A 21920-nucleotide genomic window follows, 5' to 3' on the forward strand; every position below is an offset into this window, starting at 1 on the left:
CATTGACTCTCACCGGGGTACGGGGTCCCACACACACTGACTCTCACTGGGGTACAGGGTCCCACATACACATTGACTCTCACTGGATTTGTTGCTCATATTTCACTTTACGAGGGGATAGTCTTCAGTGCAGCAGGGGAGGTGTTTGAAAGTTATTGCAATTGAATGTGCCACATTTGAACCTTTGTGAGTAAATTCAACAGAGTCCCACTACCGCAGGTCAGGGCCCAATATTTATCAACTCTTTGACCTTCATCAGGCTGGACCGTTTTGAGAAGACAAATGAGATGTTACTCAACTTCAACAATCTGTCAAGCATGAGGCTAAACCAGATGACAGAACGATACCAGCATCATACCAAGGCACTTGTGGACATGAAGAAAGATCTTGACAATATCTTTCGGCGAATAAGGTACTGTGTTAGCGAATGATCGTGTGTTGCTTGTCTTGGAAAAAAAACTGCTGTACCCTCACTGACCCTCTCCCAATCCAATCTTCTTGCTACTGTTCCTGATCACAATGATTTCAAAATCTTAACCATGTTTACAGCTTTCTCTGTGTTGTCACTACCTTCAACCTGTAATTCACCCTCCTGTCTTTCCATTCATAATCTCCTCAATGCATCTTCTGCATCAGCATCAGTGGCAGAGCCTTCAGCCATATTACACTGCATTTTGAGGTTTCGTCTCTAACTCCTTCTATCTACAACACACTTAAAATTGTCCTGTTCTGACTTTATCCTCAGTTGAGTGAGCAGGTCAGCTGGAGTTTGCAATCCTGGTCCCAGTCATTGAAGACAGGAGAAGTTTTGGCCATGTACTGTCTCCCTGTGGTCGGGCACACTGACACTAGTTGTTGCCAATGAGGACATGTGAAGAATGAGTTATCAGTAGGCAGCTGGCTCCTGGAGGAGTGTACCACAGCGTGCCCTTTATGGAGAAGGAGAGCAGATTTCATAAAAGCACAGAATAGTTACAGCACAAAAGGATGACATTTAAATCATCATTCCTCTGCTGACTCTCTGAAGCAGGAATTCTCCTTGTGCCATTCCTCACACCTTCTCCCCAGCCCACGTTCTTCTTTCTCAGGCAATTGTTCAATTCCATCTGAAATGCTTGATTTGAATTTGCCACCACCACACTCTCGGGCATTAGATTTCAGATTCTGACCACTTACTTTCTCCTCCTATCACCATTGCATCTTTTGCCAATTATCAGTAGCCGCTGGTTATTGATCCTTCCATCAATAGAAAGAGGGTTTCCCTTTTTAACTTTGTCCCAACCTTTCATGATTTTCAACATCTCTATCAGATCTGTAATCAAGTATCAAGCTGAGGCTAAATCAGTGTATTTTACAGTCTTTATAGTTTTAACAATTTCCCTGCTCTTGTACTCTATGCCCCTGTTAGTAAAGCCCAGGAATGCTTTATACTTTAACAACTGCTCTAACACCTCGTCGTGCTATTTTCAATGATTTGTGTAATTTCCCTTCTCCAGCCTCCTCTTGAGAATTGCGTCCTTTATTTTGTATGGTCTTTTGTGTTTTTTGTATCAAAATTAATCATTTCACACTTCTCTGTGTTAAATTTCATCTGACATTTCTCCACCTATTTCACCTGTTTTATCTTTTTGAAGCTCTACACTGCCCTCCACACAGTTCACAATGTTCCAAGTTTTGTATCATCTGCAATGTTTGAAATTGTACCCTGTGCATATCCTGACCCAAGATAAGTAGCATATATCAGGAATATTCACTTTGTTTTGATTTATTGTTTGAAATGGGAATAAAAGAAGTCTTTGTTCTGTGCTAAAGTATCCTCATGCCGTTAAGGAATTTCTTTTAGCCCCTGTATTGAGGTATTGTGCCACTGGAGGGAGCAGGTGCATTAGGCAAATACAAACATCAAATCATTGCAGAATTTTCATCTTGAGGTTTATCACAGTAAACCGTGCAGCCTCACTGTCGGTGGCTACATGCAGTCATAAAAACATATGAATTATGAGCAAGAGTAGGCGACTCAGCCTTTTAAGCCTGCATTGCTATTCAATAAAATTAAGGCTGATCTGTTTGTAACCTCATTCACACCTGATAACCTTTCACCCACTTACTTTATCAAGAAGCTGCCTACCTCAGCCTTAAAAATATTCAAGGATCTAACAGTGACCCCTAGTTTGAGATTTTCCTGCAAGAGGAAGATCCTTTCCACATCCATCCTGTCAAGACCCCTTGGATGTTGTATGTTTTATTCAAGTCACCATTCCTCACAAGACAACAACCACCGCACCCCGTCCCCCCATCCGCCAACACACACACACACACACACACAACACCACACACATACAACCCATCCCCAGGTATTAGTCTGATAGTAAACCTTCTTTGAACTGTTTCCAAAGCATTTATATCCTTCCTTAAATACTGAAACCAATAATGTACACAGTGCTCCAGATGCACCTCACTAATGCCCTGTGTAACTGAAGCATAACCTCCCTTCATTTGTGTTCAGCGCCTCTTGCAATAAAAAATAATATTCTATTAGTTATCCTGATTTCTTGCTGTTCCTACAAACTAATCTTTTTCAATTCACTCCCAAAAACACTCAGGTTCCTCTGCATTTCAGTGCTCTGTGATCACTGACCGCTTAGATAACATGGTGCCAAAATAGTCAGTTTCACATTTTCCTACATTATGTTCCATTTGCCAGCTCTTTGCTCACTCACCTAACCTATCTACAACTTTTTGTAGCCTCCCCTAGATGCTCTTCATAACTTTTCTACCTATTTTTGTGTCTTCAGCAAATTTAACAACAATGCCTTCCATCTCTTCATTCACGTCATTGATATAAATTTTAAACAGTTGAAGGCCTGGCACTGATCCCTGTGATGCACCACTTCTTCCATCTTGTCAACCTGAAAGAGACTCACTTTTGCCTCCTTTATTTCCTATTCGCCAGCCAATCCTCTATCTATGCCAATATGCTACCCCCATTCCACAAGCCTTTATTTTCTCAGTAATCATTGATGTGGCACCTTATTCAATCCCTTCTGGACATCTAGCTACAGTACATCATGTTATTTCCACAAAGAACTCCAATTTCAGTTTCACAAAACCATGTTGACTCTATTAGACTTTTCCTATAACGTATTTAATAATTGCTTCGAACCCTTTTCCTCTCACAATCCAACTGCCATGGTGAGATTCGAACCCGGGTTCCCAGAACATATCTGAGTCTCTGGATTAACAGCCCAGCGATAATACCACTAAGCCATCACCTCCCCTATGCAGAACCTCTTCCTTTGTCCTGCCTATGTTATTGGTACCTTTGTGGACCGTGACGACTGGATCCTCCCCTCCCTCTGTAATTTTTCTGAAGCTCTGAGCAGAATTTACCAAACCTTGACATGAGGTTGGCAATGTAGCCTTCTGGACTCTTGTTCTTGGCTACAGAGAACAGTGTCAACCTTTTTCACTATACTGCCACGAGCACACCCACTCATCCCAACATGAAATGATCAAAAGTCTGTTGGGCATTTGCAAAGGCTGAGGTTCTTGCACTTCTGCCCTCCAGATACCCTATCTGCCTTCCTTACAGTCACATACTCCTGTCACTGAGCACTGACCAATTCAGAAAAACCTATGCCAAGAAGTTTGACTGCCTCATGCACAAAGCATCCAGGAAACCTTTCCCTTTCTGATGTACTGCAGTGTCAGTAGTTCAGCCTCTAGATCATAGCAGCTGAAGCTTCTTGAGCTGCAAGCACTGGTTGCAGGTGTATTTGCCCTAGATTACACCAGCATCCAGAAGCTTCCACATGCAGCAGCTGTGATGCAGCAGCTGTGACACATCACCTGTCCTGCCATCTTTAATGTGTTTCAATTAATACGTAATTAATTTACTCAATTATTTTGTTTTCATTTTATATATTTGTTAACCTTACCACCAGTACCTATACTATTTTGAACAGTAGGCATAAAATAAACCTTAAACACTTACCAGATACTCACCATGCAGCTGGCTTTTTTCCTGTAGTAGGGTAAGAACCAATTCCTACAGGGTGAAAAAATTGAAGACAGATAAAGAAGCACCTCATTTCCTGCTTCCTCCAACTCCTTCACTCACCAACTGTCAGCACTCAACCCCACTGTCTCATGGCCGTGCCTCATGGTCTGAGTGCCTCTGGACATGGTGTTGGTGTCTTGGTCACCCAATGCTCCAGATGAAATTTCATGTTGGAGAATACATTGTAAGTAGATATGTGTGATATCACTATTGGTACATTTATGCAGTATTTCTGTCAGGTATAAGCAGTCTCCCTGCCTGCGTGTGGTGATTTACGTATAGTTGTGTATAAGTTACAAGCAGCAAAACTGCACAAGAATACAGATAATCTGTGATGTAGAAAATCTGATGAATTGGCACCAACAAATGTCCAACCTGAGAAGAGGTTTTTCTGAACGTGGCTTCCAGGGTTCTGATCAACTGGTCATTTGTTTTTGTTTCTCTTTAGGATTCTGAAGGACAAACTTGCAAAGCAACACCCTGAAGCATTCAGCAGTAAGTATGTTCAGGGGGTTGTACATTTTTCACAGATTAATGTCATTTGTCTAGCTGTGGGACATGTCAGAGAAACCCATAAAAATTTATCAGGTAGCACACAGAAATCTTTTGCTTTGAGAGATTGGAATGTGGAACTTGAAGCACAAACTGATCAGCCAATGTCCTACTGAAGGTGAAGCAGGGTCAAAGAGCCAAATAACCAACTTCTGCACTAAGTTTCTATGTATCTAAATGTTTTCTTTAGAGGGTTGTGAATATTTGTAATTCTCTACCTTACACCACTACTCTGTCATTAATTCAGGGGAACAGTGTCAAGTTGGCAAATGAATTGCAACACAGAAGTGTGAGGTTGTACCTTGTCATAGGAAGGAAAAGGAAATCGTAAACTCCCTGGGCATTCGGACTCTAAATGGTGCAGACAGTAACAGGAATCAGGGAACTGCAGATACATACAGTTGTATGAAATAGAAGCAGGAATAGACCATTCAGCCCCTCAAGCCTGCTGCTCCACTCACTAAGATATTGGCTGATCTGTTTGTGTTTAAAGTTCCACATTCCAATCTACCCCCAATAACCTTTCATTGCCCTGCCCAACCAGAATCTACCCACCTCTGCCTTAAAATATATTTAATGATCTCACCTCTACCACCTTCTGAGGCAGACAATTCCAAAGTTGCACAACCCTCTGAGAGAGGGAAGAAGCCTCGTCTGTGGGATACCCCCAATTTTAAAACCCTAATTCTGGACTGCCCGAGAGAGGAAATGTTATCTTTGTTCATACTATTTGAGATCTTATACACTTCAGTCAAGTTACCCCTCACTCTTCGAAACCCCAGGAGTAGGCCATTTGGCCCTTTAAGCCTGCTTCACATTCAATTTGATCATGGCTGATCATCTAGCTCAGTACCTTATTCCTGTTTTCTTCCCACAAGCTTTGATCCCTTTAGCCCTAAGAGCTATACCTAACCCCTTCTTGAAATCATTCAATGTTTTGGCCTCAACTGATTTCTATGGCAGAAAATTCCACAGGGTCACTACTGTCCAGGTAAAGACATTTCTCTGCGTTTCAGTCTTAAATGGCATACCCCGTGTCCTTAGACTGACCCCTGGTTCTGGACTCCCTGGTCATTGGAAACATCTTTCCTGCATTTACCCTTTCTGATCCTATTAGAAATCTGTAAGTTCCTACGAGATTTCCCCTCATTTTTTAAACAAGCCCAGCCTGTCCAACTTATCCTCATAAGCCAACGCACTCATTCCAGCAATTGGTGCCATAAACTCCCTCTGAACTACCTCCAATACATTTTCCATCCTTCCTCGAATAAGGAGACTGAAACTGTACATGTTGTTTGAGATGTGGTCTCACCAATGCTCTGTATAACTGAAACATAGCATCTCTAATTTTATGTTCAATTCCTGTCATACTAAAAGAGGGTCTCTCATTAACCTTCTCAATTCCGATCTATACTTGCACACTAACCTTTTGTGACTCATGCACTAGAACATCTAACTCCTCTGCACCTCAGAATTCTATCTCCATTTAAGAGATTTCTACTTCTTCCTGCCAAAGTGAACAACTTCATGTTTTCTCATATTATACTCCATCTGCCAGACTTTTGCTAACTTGCTTAATCTATCTATATCTATCTGCAAATTCATTATGTCTTCTCCACAACATATTTTCCTACCTTTTGGCCATGGGTACCCGCATGGGCCCAAACTATGCCTGCCTGTTTGTAGGTTACGTGGAACAATCCCTCTTCCGTAGCTACACTGGCCCTAAACCCCACCTGTTTCCCCGTTACGTTGATGACTGTATCGGCGCCGCCTCATGCTCCCACGAGGAGCTCGAACAGTTCATCCACTTCACCAACACCTTCCACCCCAACCTTAAGTTCACCTGGACCATCTCTAATACCTCTCTCTCCTTCCTGGAACTCTCTGTTTCCATCTCTGGCAACCACCTAGAAACCAATATCCATTTCAAGCCCACTGACTCCCACAGCTACCTAGAATACACCTCCTCCCACCCACCTTCCTGCAAAAATGCCATCCCCTATTCCCAATTCCTTCGCCCCCACCGCATCTGCTCCCAGGATGAGGCATTCCACTCCCATACATCTCAGATGTCCTTGTCTTTCAAGGACTGCAACTTCCCCGCCTCAGTGGTCGAGAACGCCCTCGACCGTGTCTCCCGCATTTCCCGCAACTCATCCCTCACACCCCCTCCCGCAATAACAACCAAAACAGAATCCCCCTCGTCCTCACGTACCACCCCACCAACCTCCGGATCCAATGCATCATCCTCCGACACTTCCGCCATCTGTAATCCGACCCCACCACCAAAGACATTTTTCCCTCCCCACCCTTATCTGCTTTCCGGAGGGACCACTCTCTCCGTGACTCCCTTGTCCACTCCACACTCCCCTCCAGCCCCACCACACCTGGCACTTTTCCCTGCAACCGCAGGAAGTGCGACACCTGCCCCTACACCTCCCCCCTCACCCCCATCCCAGGCCCCAAGAAAACTTTCCACATCAAGCAGATGTTCACCTGCACATCTGCTAATGCGGTATACTGTATCCGCTGTTCCTGTTGTGGCCTCCTCTACATCGGGGAAACTAAGCGGAGGCTTGGGGACTGCTTTGCAGAACACCTACGCTTGGTTCGCACTAAATAACTGCACCTCCCAGTCGTGAACCATTTCAACTCCCCCTCCCATTCCTCAGACGACATGTCCATCCTGGGCCTCCTGCAGTGCCACAACGATGCCACCCGAAGGTTGCAGGAACAGCAACTCATATTCTGCTTGGGAACCCTGCAGCCTAATGTTATCAATGTGGACTTCACAAGCTTCAAAATCTCCCCTCCCCCTACCGCATCCCAAAACCAGCCCAGCTCGTCCCCGCCTCCCTAACCTGTTCTTCCTCCCACCTATCCCCTCCTCCAACCTCAAGCCCCACCCCCATCTCCTACCTACTAACCTCATCCCGCCCCCTTGACCTGTCCGTCCTCCCTGGACTGAACTATCTCCTCCCTAACTCCCCATCTACACTCACCTTTACTGGCTCGATCCCCGCCTCTTTGACGTGTCTGTCTCCTCTCCACCCATCTTCTCCTCTATCCACCTTCTATCCGCCTCCCCCTCTCTCCCTATTTATTTCAGAACCTCCTTCCCCTCCCCCATTTCTGAAGAAGGGTCTAGGCCCGAAACGTCAGCCTTCCTGCTCCTCTGATGCTGCTTGGCCTGCTGTGTTCATCCAGCTCTACACCTTGTTATCTCATATTTTCCTACCTATCTTGGTTTCTTCTGTGAATTTAGCTCCTGTGCCTTTGCTAATCAGATCTAAGCTATGAATCATTAAAAGTAGTGTCACTACCTAATAAAAACATATTTTTTAAAATACAAAAGAATACAATTGAAAGCAGAAAATTATATTAAACTTATAGAGAACCTTGGTTATATCACACTGGTCTATCCAAGAAAAAATAGAGGCACTTGAAAAAGTGTAAAAAAGAGTCACAAGACTAAGACCAGAATTGCAAGCATATACTTCTCAACAAAGATTGATCTGATTATGGTGAAAAGGTAGGTGAGGAGTGACCTGATAGCTTTCTTTAAATTATGGAATGGTGTAATAAGTTAGGTGTAGAGAAGGAGTTTCCACTTCTACAAAAGTCCAAACAAGGAATGGTCAACAAATCAATAAGGAATTCAAGAAAAAATGATTAACCAGTGGAAGACAAACAAGCAGCACAAGTATAGTAGAAAATGAAAAGGTAAAAAGGGAGAGATTTGGGGTGGCACAGTGGCTCAGTGGTTAGCACTGCTGCCTCACAGCACCAGGGGACCCGGGTTTGATTCCATCCTCGGGCAACTGTCTGTGTGGAGTTTGCACATTCTCCTCGTGTCTGCGTGGCTTTCCTCTGGGAGGGAGGGAGCTGGAAAGCTGAAACGTAAGAGCAGGGTTAGGCCATTCAGCCCCTCGAGCCTTCTCCTTCATTCAATTAGATCAGGAATGATGTAGTTATTGCCTTAACACAACTTTTCTGTTATGTCCATAATTCTCAGCTCTCTTGTCAGCTTCTACTACTCATTAACAACCCTTTGAGAGGAAAGATCATTCTTTGGCCTACACCTGCCCCTATTTATATGACTTTGTTAGGACTAGAAAGCTATGCTGATAGGGTGAAAAGGAGTATTGTGGAACATAGGCGGTGCATGGACGAGTTAGATGAAATGGCATGTTTCTGTGCTGAAAGTCTGCTGTAAGAGTCAGTGTGATCCTGGGCAAGTTGCCAGTACATGACCTACTGCCTGAGGAATGCCTGCAGTAAGTAGAGAATTACTGGGGACATGGAGGAAACAACACATCACCCAGAGGAAGGAAAAGGCAAACAATGCCTAAAGATATCAGCCTGAAAGAGTTCTCTCCAGTTATTCAATGGGCTGTGAAATGCCATGTTTATGATGTATCTGATGAACTTGAGCGGCATTGTATGTGACAATGTGCTATGGAATGGTTGGGAATGAGTTAGCACCCGTGGACTTGCCAGGGAATGTTTCCTGACCCCAAACGTGTTTACTGATGGGTGAGTAGGAGAGGGCAGGACAGGCTTGTGAGAACTACGATGAAGTTGGATATGAAGGGAAGTTGGGAGATGAGTAAGGTAAATGTTGTCATTGCAAGATGGAGATAGGAGTGACTTGGGTGAGAATAGGATGAGTTAGAGCTGGATGGGCAATAACTGTCTATTGGCAGGGTTGAAATGTGACCAGATCTTACTGATACATGATTCTATTTTTGGGGGATAGGTACCTACAATTCCCTGGTTACAGATGACGATGAGGATTTTGATTCAATCCCAAAGGGTTCATTACCGCTGTCCTCCGCTTTGGAGCTGAGTTCTGACTCCAGTAATACCAGCCCAACATTACTGTCCACTGGAGCAAGCGGGGACTCGGAAGATGCCTCACAGGGACTCTCAGACACGCTGCCGGTTCAGGGACAGATTGATGGGCATGAACAGCCTGTCAGTGAAGATGGGGGAGAATAATCTTCAAACTGCACCTGGATAATGCCTCCCCTCAGAGTGGGAGGGTTAAAGCAGCCTGGAAACCAGGCCCAAGGACCTGGACAAGCTCTTGGATGAAACCTCTTACTGTTGGTATTAGAGCAGACACCAAGGCCAATGCCTGAAGAAACACAAACTAACTTCAAACATTTGCTGTTTTTCTTGTTTTTTTTTTATTGCACAGTGGATTACTGTTTCCCAAAATATTTGGTGAACTCCACTCACTGTGTCATCTTAGGGGTTTAACGGCGAAACACAGTCATGTTCACTGTATGACTGTAGGATTTGCACTTGTTGGATTTATGTTAAAAATGTAAGATGTGAGAAAATAAAATGTCAACAGCACTGCAGCTGATGGCCGAAGTGTGTTTTAGTGTCAGGTGGGATAGTTCGTTGTTGATCTGTGGAGACACTCACAGTCAGGACATCAAGAATTTATCAACCGGTTACTGCTTAAACCTCACAGCATGTTAGCTTGAGGAATGATGCCTCTACTGATGGGATGCTGGGGTTCACAACCAGAGCAGCTGGTTAGCCATGTAATTTGAATGCTGTCTTTACGAAATAGGAGCTGGCAATAATTAACTGAATCATTGTGATAATCCTCAGGAATGACAAGACTCCCAAATAGATGTAAATTCCTGCCAGTGTGAGTGGAAAAGTGGAAAGCAGGACCTGAAGACTATTCCCAGGCTGAACTCAGACTGTGCGAAGGATTCTAGCTCAATAGGGAGTTCACACAAGCTGTTTCCTTAACTCTGCTTTGGTCCTAAGCTTGCCCACTTCTACCTGTCAGAAAGGGAAATGTTAAAGTTAAGTTGCTGGTTGTTAAGTTTACACTGCCTATTAATTATACTACTACTTGTTTTATGGCACTGTCATTAAGAAATGTAGTTTTCATTGCTTTCTTATCACAGGATCTTCTGTAAGAGGAGTGGCTCACCAGTTGTTTTCAGCCCAAAGCTGAACTGCTTGCATCCATCACTGCAATAACCTGATTAGAACAAAATGCATTATATCCTGCCTTAGTGCAGCGAAATATCCTCCAGCACTTTACATGAGCAGTTATCAAAACAAACTAAACCGTGGAGATGTTCTGAGGAAGGGTCACTGGACCCAAAACGTTAACTGATATCTCTCCACAGATGCTGCCAGACCTGTTGATTTCTGTTTTTGTTCCTGATTTCTGACAGCCACAGTTCTTTTGGTTTTTATTCGTGTAGATGTTAGGACAGGTAACCAATAACATGGTCAAAGAGCTGCATATAATTAGAGTATCTCAAAGGAAGGAAGAAAGATAAGGGAAGGACTCATTTATATAGCAACTTGCACAACCACAGGTGTCCATAAGTACTTTGCAGCCAATAAAGCACTTCTGAAGTGTGGTCAGTATTGTAATGTAGGAAATGCAATAGGGAGGGAATTCCACAGCTTGTCGCCCAGGCAAGTGAAGCCACGACTGACTTCAGTGGAGCAATTCAAATCTCAGGATTCATCTCAAAGATGCTCAAAATTCCAAAATTGGCGGAGTGGTAAGATCTTGGAAGGTTTTGATATTGGAGGAATTTACAGTTAAGGAGTGAGGAGACCCTGGAGGGGATTGAACATGAAATTGAGAATTTAAAATTTGAGATGTTGGTGACCTGGGACGTGGTGTAGGTCAGTGAGCACAGGGCTGTTGAGTGAATGGGATTGGTCTGAATTTTGATGAGCTGGGGTTTCGGCTGGAGTTGAGACAGATGATATGATGGAGATGGCACGAGGTGGACTGAGTAAAGGATGGAGAGTATGAGGTTGTTGTCTTGCTCACCGAGCTGGGTAGTTTTTGTTCAGACATTTCATCACCATGCTAGGTAGCATCATCAGTGGACCGTACAGACTGGACAGTATAAATTCTAAGCGGAGTAGAATAACCGCTTCATCGCAAGCCTCCCTGATGATGTCACCTACCATGGTGACAAAACATCTGAACAAAAACAAATTAGCTCAGCGAGCAAGTCATCAACCTCATCCACAACCTGTGCTACAGATCTTTACCAAAGCTTTAAACAATTACGGATGGAGAATATATCAGGTTGAAAATTCAGCTTGAGCCTAATAAGGACGCTGAAGTTAAGAATCACCTGATTTAAGCTGAGACAGTGACTGTGGAGACAATTGTCGTCAAATGGAAAACTGTCCCAATTGACCATTTCTGTCATACTTCAACCTCTTGGCTGCATAAGCAACTACCTTTAGGCAAAATGTAGCATAAGAAATCCTGAGCAGGAGCAGACCATTCAGCCCAATAATCCTGCTCCAATCGTCAATACATTAAAGCTGACCTTTGGATTCAATTCCACTTTCCCTTCCAGTCCCCATATCTTCAAGACCTGACCTTAAATATATTTAACAATGGAGCATCCACAATCCTGTGGGGTAGGGATTTCCAAAGATTAGATGAAGACATTTCTCCTTGTCCAATTTCTTCCACCCCTGCCAAACAAAACCTATGTATGGATTCCACAGTCACAGAAAAAAAACTTTGCAGGATCTGCCCTTATGCTTCAATAATAACAATTCTGTTTCTTTTACTATCCAGAAAATATAGACAGAAATTACCCCAATCTCTCATCACAAAAACAGACTTACCTAAAAATGAGTTTGACAACCATTGAAGCTACATGACCACTTGCATTGCCCAGCAGCAGAATCAGCAAGTGACAGCTGGGACCAGGCAATCCTACAACCAACAGATCACATCTAGCTCTGCAATCCTGCCACAACTGATCAGGAATGATGTTGTCAATTAAACAACTCAGTATGGGAGGAGGGTCCACATACAACCCCATTCCGAATGATATATCTGCGCAAAAGGATAAGGCTGAAGTATTTGCATTCATTTTCAGCCAGAAGTGCCGAGTGGATGATCAATCTCGGCTCCTCCTGGGGTCTCCGGTTTCACAGATGCCAGTCTTCAGCCAATTCTATTCACTCCACCTGATATCAAAAAACAATTGAAGGCAATTGCTTCTGGAAAGTCTCCAGGTCCAAATACAATGAAACCTGGACAATATTCAGGCTTAGACTGAGAAATGGCAAGTAACATTTCCACCACACAATATCAGGAAATGACCACCTCCAACAAGAGAAAATGTAACCATCACTTCTTGATAGTCATTGACATTATTATCATTGAATTCCCTATTTTCAATATCCTGGGGGCCACCATTGACCAGAACTGGACTAGCCATATAAATACTGTGACTACAAGAGTAGGTCAGAGGCTGGGAATCCTGCAGCAAGGAATCGTCTGACTGCCTAAAGCCTAACTACCACCTCCACTTCCCTGGATGAGTGCAACCCCAACAATGCTCACAAAAAACTAGGCACCATCCAGAACAAAGCGGATTGCTTGACTGGACTCCATCCACCATGCTAGGCGTCCACTGCCTTCACTATCAGCTACAGTGGCAACTGTGTGTATCTACAAGGTGCACTGCAACAACTGACCAAGGGTCATGCGACAGGAAAGCAGCAGCTGCTGTTGGAAAGTATGTGACTGTTCCCCTTAGTTGAATGGTGCATAATTTTAAAATGAAGGGCAGGCGATGTTTTGTAAAAATCTTTCATACAGAAGTTGGTGGGAATCTGGAATACACTGCCTGGGAGGCAGGAAATCTCACAATCTTTAGAAAGTAAGTGGATGAGCATTTGAAATGTTATAACATTCAAGGCTGTTGGCCAAGTGCTGGAAAGTGAGATTAGTATAGATAGGAGATTTTGTTTTGTCAATGCAGACTTAGTAAAATGAAGGGCCTCTTGAACTGCACAAATCTACGACAGCAACTTCCATACCTATGACCACCATGACCCAAAAGGACAAGGGCAGCAAGATACATGAGAACACCACCCCATACAGGTTCCCCTCCCAAAACCCTCAAAATCCTAACTTGGAAGTATATCACAGTTCCTTCAGTGTCGCTGGGTCAAAATCCTGTTACTCACTTCTCAACAGCATTGTTAGCGTACTTAATATGACATGAGCTGCAGCAGTTCAAAAGGCTGCTCTCCACCACCTTCTCTTGAGCAATTGGGGATAGACAATAAATGCTGACCAAACCAATGACATCAACATTCCGCAAATGAATCAATGTTAAGCGAGCCCTCTTCTTCCTGGAATGAATCTAGTGAACCTTTGCTGTATCTCTTCCAATACAAGGAAATCCTTCCTAAAACTGTGGAGACCAAGACTGCGTACAACTTTCCAGGTATGGTCACACCAAAACCCTGTAGCATTGTATTAACATTGTACTCCAATTTCCTTGCAATAAAGGCCAACATGACATTTGCCTCCCTAGTTGCTTGTTTTACATGCTAGTATATTTTGATCCTTCTACAAGTACAATAAACGTAAAGCTAGAAAAGCACAACAGGTCAGACAGCATATGAGGAGCAAGGAAGTATTTCCTGTTCCTTGGATGCTGTCTGACCTGCTGTGCTTTTCCAGCTCCTCATTTACTGACTCTAGTTTCTAGCATCTGCAGTCCTTACTGTCTCCTTGTACAAGTACACCCAATTCTGTCCGAACATTAACATTTACATGTTTCATGCTTCCAAAAGTATTTTTCTTTTCTGTTCTTATGGCTAAAGAGAATGACTTTATATTTCACAACAATTTCCTTCATCAGTCATTCTGTCATCCTTTCATTTGTATATTTCTTTGTAACTTGTTTAAATCAAATCTTACAGCTTATATCCCCATCTCGATTGCATCAAGAGCAATTTAAATTGGAGTGGGTTCAGAAAAGATTTACCAGGATATTGCTGGGAATGGAGGGCTTGCGTTATAAAAATAGGCTGGAACATTTATCACTGGAGCATAGAAGGTTTGGGGTGGCCTTATAGAGGTTTATAAAATCATAACGGGCATAGGTAAGGTGAGTAGCAAGGGTCTTTTCCCTGGAGTTGGGGAGTTCAAACCTAGGGGCATATTTTTAAGGTGAGAGGAGAAAGTTTTAAAAGGGACATGAGGGGCAAGTATTTTTACACAAAGTGATTCATAGCTGAAATGAACTGCCAGAAGAAGTGGTGGATGTGGGTACAGTTGCAACATTTAAAAGACATTTGGATAGGTACATGAATAGGAAGGGCTTGGAGAGATATAGGCCAAATGCAGGCAAATGGGACTAGTTTAGTTTGGGAACATAGTCAACATGGACTAGTTGGACTGAAGGGTCTGTTGCCATGCTGTAGGACTGGAGAACTTAAATACTATTGGTCTTTTGGTATGAGTCATTAATATTGATTGTAAATAGCTGAGGCTCTTAAAGCACTCCAGTAGTCCAAGCTGCCAACCTGAAAATACCCCATTTATGCTTACTCTCTATATCCTGTCCTTTAACCAATCGTCTATCCATGCTAATATATTACCCAACTCCTTTACCTTGTGTAATAAGCTATTGGCCCTTTATCAAATACCGTTTGGAAATCCAGGTATACTACATCTGTTAATTTAATTTACTAATTAGATTCTCTCTAGTAAATCATACAGGACTTTTCTTGCATAAAACGAAACTGACTTATTCTAATCACATTCTGCTTTTCTATGTGCATTGTTAAGCATCTCTCACAAACCTAGAAAGACACAGGTCGAAATCCAGTCACAGGAAGACTGCATTCTCTTCTCCAGTTGCCATTATCAAGGGGCTTCAGGTTACAAATGTTTCTAATCTCAATTGCAACAGGCTAAGTTTCTGAAGAGAGAGGAAAACCCAGTGGGTGGATGGTTGAACCATTTTTATTTCATGATTTTGTATTTAAAAAAAATGATGGGAAGTGAGCAAGGATGCTGTCTGATTTGTAAGCTGATCATTCTTACATATTGTCGTATGATTTAGTAGCCAGTCACTGTTCATTTCTTGAGCTGACAGGCTTCTTCTTTTGCTTGTTGCTCCTTCCTTTTGACATAAATTTCATTACAGGAAAACATTACGCCAGCAATAAATGACACAAACTCTTCAAAATTCACTTCCCCGTCACCATCAAAATCCAGATCTTTCATCATCTTGTCAAAAGATTCAACATTCTTCTTATTCTGTCAAGAGATGGAAAAAACAAAAAATATAAAGAGGAATGAAGTTATTCCATTTTAATGGGAGGAATGAACATACAAAATAGGAGCGGAAAGAATTGGTTCAACACCTCATGCCTGCTCAGCCATTCAATGAGATCACAGCTGATCTGTTTGTATTTCAATTTCACATTCGCATTTATCCTCAATAACCCCGGATTCCCCTGCCTATCGAGAACTTACCTACCTCAGCCTTAAAATATTTAATGACTTCCACCACCTCCTGAGGCACAGAATTCTGAAGTTTTAAGAGAATATAATTCTTTGCAGACAAGTTGTACCCAAGGGTCTGTTTCTGTACTGTATGACTCTATGACTCTGTCTTAAAAGGGTGACTTCTACTTTTGAAACAGTGTCCTGCGTCTGGTGTGACCTACAGAAAGAAACATTCTTTCCACGTCCACCTTGACAAGATCATTCAGGATCTTGTACTCTTCGATTAGGTCACCCTCACTTTTCCAAACTCCAGTGGAAACAAGCCCAGTCTGTCCAATCTTTCCTCATAAGACAAACCACTCATTTCCAGGTATCAATGTAGTGAACTGCTTTCAATGCATTTACAATTTTCCTTAAATAAAGAGAATAAAACTGCACTCAGTATTCAAGATGTGGTCTAACAATACCCCATACAATTGGCGCATTACATCCTTATTTTTACGTTCAATGGAAAGAGAAACAACATAAGATATTTGATTTTATAGAGGGTGTAGGAACAGTAAGTCCTGACTATTGGCATAGTTAATGAAGCAGACAGTAACCTGGGCTTTATAAATTGAGGCATACAGTACAGGGGCAGGTCTGTGAAATGTGTATTAAAAAACTGATTCAGTCTCAGCTGGAGTACTTTGTCCTTCCGGACACCAGACTTTAGGAGGGATGTGAAACATTAGGGAAGATGCAGAAAAGATTCACAAGAATGGTTCCAGGGGATAAGAGACTTCAGCTAAGTGGATAGATTGAATAAGTTGGGACTGTTTTCCATGGAGAAGAAAGGTTGATTTGATTAAGGTTTTCAAAACCATGCAGGATCTGGACAGAGTGGATAGGGAGAAAATATTCCTATTGATGGGAAAGTCAAGAAGCAGAAGATACTGATTTAAGGTAATTGGCAAACAGAAAAGCAATGGCAACATGAAAAGCATTTCCATGCAGTGAATGGTTGGGATCAAGAATACAATGCCTGAAGGGGCGGTAGAGACAGGATCAATCAGAAGAGGATTGGATAGTTTACTAAGAAGAAAATAATGCAGGAATATAGGGAAAGGAAACAGGACTGGGTGAACAGAGAGCCAGCACAGATATCATGGGCTGAATGATCCCATTCCATGCTGTAACAATTTCAAGATTCTACAGAGGCTTTATCCGTGATACTGAGAGCTGAAGATAATAGGAGGTGTACGCTGTTGCATATTAGTTGGTCACACTTTGTGCTGGTCAGGACATTAAAAAGATTCCCCCCCCTCCACCCCAAACCATGTCCCCAAAGGGCTGAGAGGTTTTGACTCTCTTCCTGAGCCAGTGTGCTAGTGGGTGAAGTCAGGTGAGTCTAGCTACAAAGTGTCTCACTAGGCTGCTTTGGATTTGCTGGGTCTAGCCTGACTGAACTACTACTCAGTATTTCTCATTGTTCAGTCTTGGCTTGCTTCCCAGAAACCGCACCCTCATTCTAAACATTCCCCAAACCATTAAACATTAATTCCTCAACCACAGGTCTGACTGCTTGTAAAATGCTTCCTCTGTGGAGACACCCTGATTTACCATTTGGACCCAAATTACTACTTACTCCTTCACATTGGAGTCAGCCCGCACTGCAGATTTGACTGTTTCTGGGGTCTGGCTAATTCAGCCAAATGGTCATCTGCCCAAATAACCTCAACACAGACCCTTACCATTATTCACCTTTGGGAACGATGCATACATTATAACTTCTAGTGTTCCCCAAGAATCTGACCTCGGCCCTTCATTTCTCAACCACACTCTGCCTCTCACCAACATCTAAAAGCACAATGTTAGTTTTCACATGTATAACACCCAGGTCTTCCTCACCACAATCTCTCTCAACTCTGCCTTTGTTCATCAATTTATAAATCTGCTTGTCCAACAACCAGGACCGAATGTTAATATCAGCAAAGCCACTGTCTTCAGCCCTGCCACAAACTCCATTCCTTCCTGGCAATTGTCAGCCTGAGAACCAAAGAACCAAACTGCTCACAACCTTATGTCATATTTAATACTGTGACAGATTTCTGACCACAAACCTGCACATCTCTCAGACCATTGTTTCCACTTCCATCACTTCACTTCACCTCATCTGCTGAAACCCCTGGACTTGATTACACCAACATTCTCCTGGCCCATTCCCACATTCAATTTCTGTAACCTGGATGCCATCCAAACCTCTGCTCCCCCTTTGTCTTAACTGACATCAAATGCTGTTTACCCCTGACCCTGCATTGACCAGTACTGGGTTCCAATTCAGCCACATCCTTTTTTTTCAAACCCATCATTCTAACCATCCCTCCACATCTCACTTCCTCCAGCCCTATATCCCTCCAAAGCCCCTGTAATCTTGGTCATTGTCAAATTGCTAGATTATTGGCAGTCATGCCTAAGCCAGCTGCAGCCTAACCTAACCTAACCTAACAATCCTAACATTTTGGAGATATCCCAAAATGTCTCCTCCATACTTTTCCTCCTTTAACAAGCTCCTTTAAAACGAGCACTAATCTGCAGAATAGCAGAGGGGAGACAGTTGTGTAGTAGACATGTCATTGTGTTAGTAATCCATTACTACCCTGCAAATACAGGTTCAAATCTCAGTCAGCTTGGAGAATTTGATTGCAGTTAATAAATCTGAAATATAAAACGAGTCTTGGGGTGGTGACCATGGAATTATTACCGATGGTTTTGTTTTAAAAACTATCATCCTCTAACATTCTCCCATAATTCCAGGAGGTGCAAACATAGGGAGGATTTTGATCTGGATCTGGAGGGGCAGGAATATGTTAAACAATCACCCAATGATCTGATTGGGAGCTTTCCTTCATTGTGAAAAATGATGAGATCATTGGGAGGTTGCTGTCTGAACAAACGGAGCATTTTGAATCATCAGAAGCTGTCTGCAGCTCAAATTATTGTGATTCAGCTCCCTCAGTTATTCAGGGTGAGGGTGAGGGGTGTGTATGCGAGGGAGAGGGGTGTGTATGCGAGGTTGTGAGCAGATAAAAGCTTTTGTACATGTTGGAGTGAGGTTAGGTTAGGTGCTTGGTAGGATTGGGACTGTGGCAGCATCAGGGTAACAGGGGGCATTTGGACAGGGGTGACACTGGGCGCTGGGTCAGGTGTGACACTGGGTCAGGGGTGACACTGGCTGAGGTGAGGTTTTGGTGTCGCCTACCTTACACAGCTGACCGAGCTCTGCTTCCATGAACTGTTTCATCTGGCATTTGTTCAGGGTGTGTTTATCCTTTTTGGCGTATTGATGGAAAACATCCATTAGGTTCTGCATGGCCACCTCGGTTTTAGTTGGAGTCGTCATGGTCAAAGATGCTGCTGGAGGCTGAGAAACAGAGAGCCTGGGGTTAGTAAACCCGGAGCTGGTCAACCCTGCCCCCGCGGGGCTGGTTAAGCTGCCCCATTGTGGTGGTGCGGTCGGAATTTCAGTCACATTTCACTTTATCCAAAGCTCAGAAACTCCCGAAACTTTGATCGGACCGCGCGCAGTTCCCACATCAGCCCCGACAGCCCATAATATCCTCCTCCCTCCCCCCCCCCAACCCATAGTAACCCCATTTCCCCACGCCCCCCACTCCCCAATCTGTATCACACCCCAAGGCTGGGTTTGCAACCGCAGAGAAACAAAATGAACAATGTTTGGCGACAGATCCCGGGAGATCGCGACTCAATAACGAACCTGGAGTTATGTCTGCACGGAGCCCAGCTCGGAATAGCTTGCTTTCCAGTTTCTTGCCCAGATGTGCAGCAGTTGTTGCTGTTGCTGAGTTTATAGGCAGCCCAGCCCAGCCCGCTGTGTCACTCAGGGAGGACTCTGCTGACTGGTTCTCCTGCTGCTTCAATCCTGCCCCCGCAAACTCTGACTCGTGGCTGAAAGAATTTACAGAGTTTAATCTCCAACTATCCTGCAAAAAAGTAGCAGAAATTTGTGCTGCCCTTTTCTAAGTAACAAATCGACAGAAGTACAGATCTTCTTATTAAGATTTAACAAGACAAATTAAACTATGACTGATGGATGAACATTCACACACACAGGGGAAATTACTAAGAACCTTCACCACAGCCTCATTACTCAAACTGCCTGAAAATCCCAAATTCAAATCGAACAATCAAAATAATACGCCCTTTCCCTGTGAGATCCGTTTCATTGCAACACTGACTGTAGACAGTTAGTGTCAAAGATTTGCGCACAATACAACTTCACTCCCAGCTCATGGCTAAATGACAGAGCCTCATGTGTACAGCAAGGGTTACATCTAGAGTAAAACTCCCTCTACACTTGCCCCATCAAACACTCCCAGGACAGGGACAGCACGGGGTTAGATACGAGAGTAAATCTTTCTCTACACTGTTCCCATAAAGCACTCCCAGGACAGGGACAGCATGGGGTTAGATACAGAGTAAAGCTCCTTCTACACCTTCCCCACATCAAACACTTCAAGAGGAGCAGGAAAGCTGACGTTTCGAGTCTGGACCCTTCTTCTGAAGAAGGGTCCAGACCCGAAACATTAGCTTTCCTTCTCCCCTGATGCTGCTTGGCCTGCTGTGTTCATCCAGCTCTACACCTTGTTATCTCAGACTCCAGCATTGGCAGTTCCTACTATCTCAAACACTTCAAGGACAAGGACAGCATGGGGGTAGATACAGAGTAAAGCTCCCTCTACACTTTTCCCCATCAAACACTTCAAGGACAGGGACAGCACAGGGTTAGATACAGAGTAAAGCTCTCTCAACACTGTCCCCATCAAACACTCCCAGGACAAGTGGCTAGTCACAAACTCCTTGTACGAGGTCTTTCCCTGCCTCAGTTCCACTCCAGTCATTTCTCAGTTACAGTTAAACACTTGATTAAATTGGTACCATGTGTTTTTAAGGTTCCATATTCGCTAGGAATGGGATTAACATTCTCACTCTGAGATTTTCACACAGATTTGATAAGATTTGTGCTCAAGCCTCTGGAGATGAACAAATGGAGTTGGTGGACTGTTCAAGTCCAATTTATGAAGTTGCTTTGAGCTGCTTCCCTAAACAAAATGGAACATTCTGTCGAAACAGGAATGAGTCAGAGATTCCAGCACAGTGCTCCTGTCCAAGTTGGCAAGTTTCAACAAATGCAGAATTAAAATGGTGTGCTAACACTAAGTTGTTTTCATTTTACAGGGAAAGGAGGTTAAACACCAAGTTAGATCAATGCTTTCTTTTTTAAGAAAGAAATGTTGCACTCTCACAACATTTTTGACATTGCATTTGAGCAGGGAAGTCGCTGAGATAGTGGGAGAGATCATGATTCTGACTCAGTTTCTTGCAGGGTGTGGCAGTGAATAAACAGTGTCTGTTCTCAGTTACTCGGACAACCAAACCTACAGAGAATGAAAACTTTCTGAAACCGCACAAAACACACCCACAGTGCAAAAAAGATCACAGTCCACTGGCAGGATCTGAACAATCCTCTTCCTGTCCAGCTGCTTTCTGTGCTGTTTACCCAACAAACAAGTTGGCAAAATGCTGCAAACTGTGCAGAGCACAGCAGGCAGTATAGCTGAAGCTCAAGTAGCTGCACTTCATCTGAGTTTGTGCAGGAACATTAAAAATCACAGCAGATCTTCAGTAACTGCCAGTGAGGTCCTGCCCTGGGATCATGGGTATATATAATAGCTTTACATTGGGTTGGGAAGGAAAGCTGCTCTACATCAGAGAGCATTCAGGCCAATGACCCGTAGGGTCGGTATCTCCCCACCCTGTGATCGTGCCACATTTTGGGTTAGAACAGATTTAATTGTATTGGCACAGGAAAGTGGAATTTGAATTTCTATAGCACCTTTCACATGCTCAAGGCCTTTCCAAACTGATTTGCGACCTAAGTGGGACTGTTGAAATGTAGATAACCTTAGGATCCCTACAGTATGGAAACAGGCCATTTGGCCCAACAAGTCCACAGCG

At 43.4% G+C, this 21920-nt stretch overlaps 2 protein-coding genes across 3 annotated transcripts in view; one reads left to right on the plus strand and one right to left on the minus strand.

The window, feature by feature from the left end:
• Nucleotides 1-9984, plus strand: part of LOC109924176 (kxDL motif-containing protein 1) — a 10587-nt gene extending 603 nt beyond the window's left edge. The window contains exons 2-4 of the mRNA XM_048613953.1: nt 220-412; nt 4509-4555; nt 9375-9984. Coding sequence (XP_048469910.1) covers nt 220-412; nt 4509-4555; nt 9375-9616 — 482 coding nt within the window. The 3' untranslated portion in view covers nt 9617-9984. The remainder of the gene's footprint in view (nt 1-219; nt 413-4508; nt 4556-9374) is intronic.
• A 5411-nt stretch (nt 9985-15395) lies between these two features.
• The window catches only part of LOC109924177 (protein S100-A11-like), a 29358-nt gene continuing 22833 nt past the window's right edge, over nt 15396-21920 (minus strand). For both annotated transcript variants that reach the window (XM_048614010.1, XM_048614011.1), the window contains exons 2-4: nt 19660-19850; nt 19144-19305; nt 15396-15710 (exon numbers count right to left, since the gene is read on the minus strand). In XM_048614010.1, the coding sequence (XP_048469967.1) occupies nt 15528-15710; nt 19144-19284 (324 nt within the window). In that variant the 5' untranslated portion in view covers nt 19285-19305; nt 19660-19850 and the 3' untranslated portion in view covers nt 15396-15527. The remainder of the gene's footprint in view (nt 15711-19143; nt 19306-19659; nt 19851-21920) is intronic.

The sequence above is a fragment of the Rhincodon typus genome, chromosome 29 (assembly GCF_021869965.1).
Source record: "Rhincodon typus isolate 14 chromosome 29, sRhiTyp1.1, whole genome shotgun sequence".
Lineage (NCBI taxonomy): Eukaryota > Metazoa > Chordata > Chondrichthyes > Orectolobiformes > Rhincodontidae > Rhincodon > Rhincodon typus.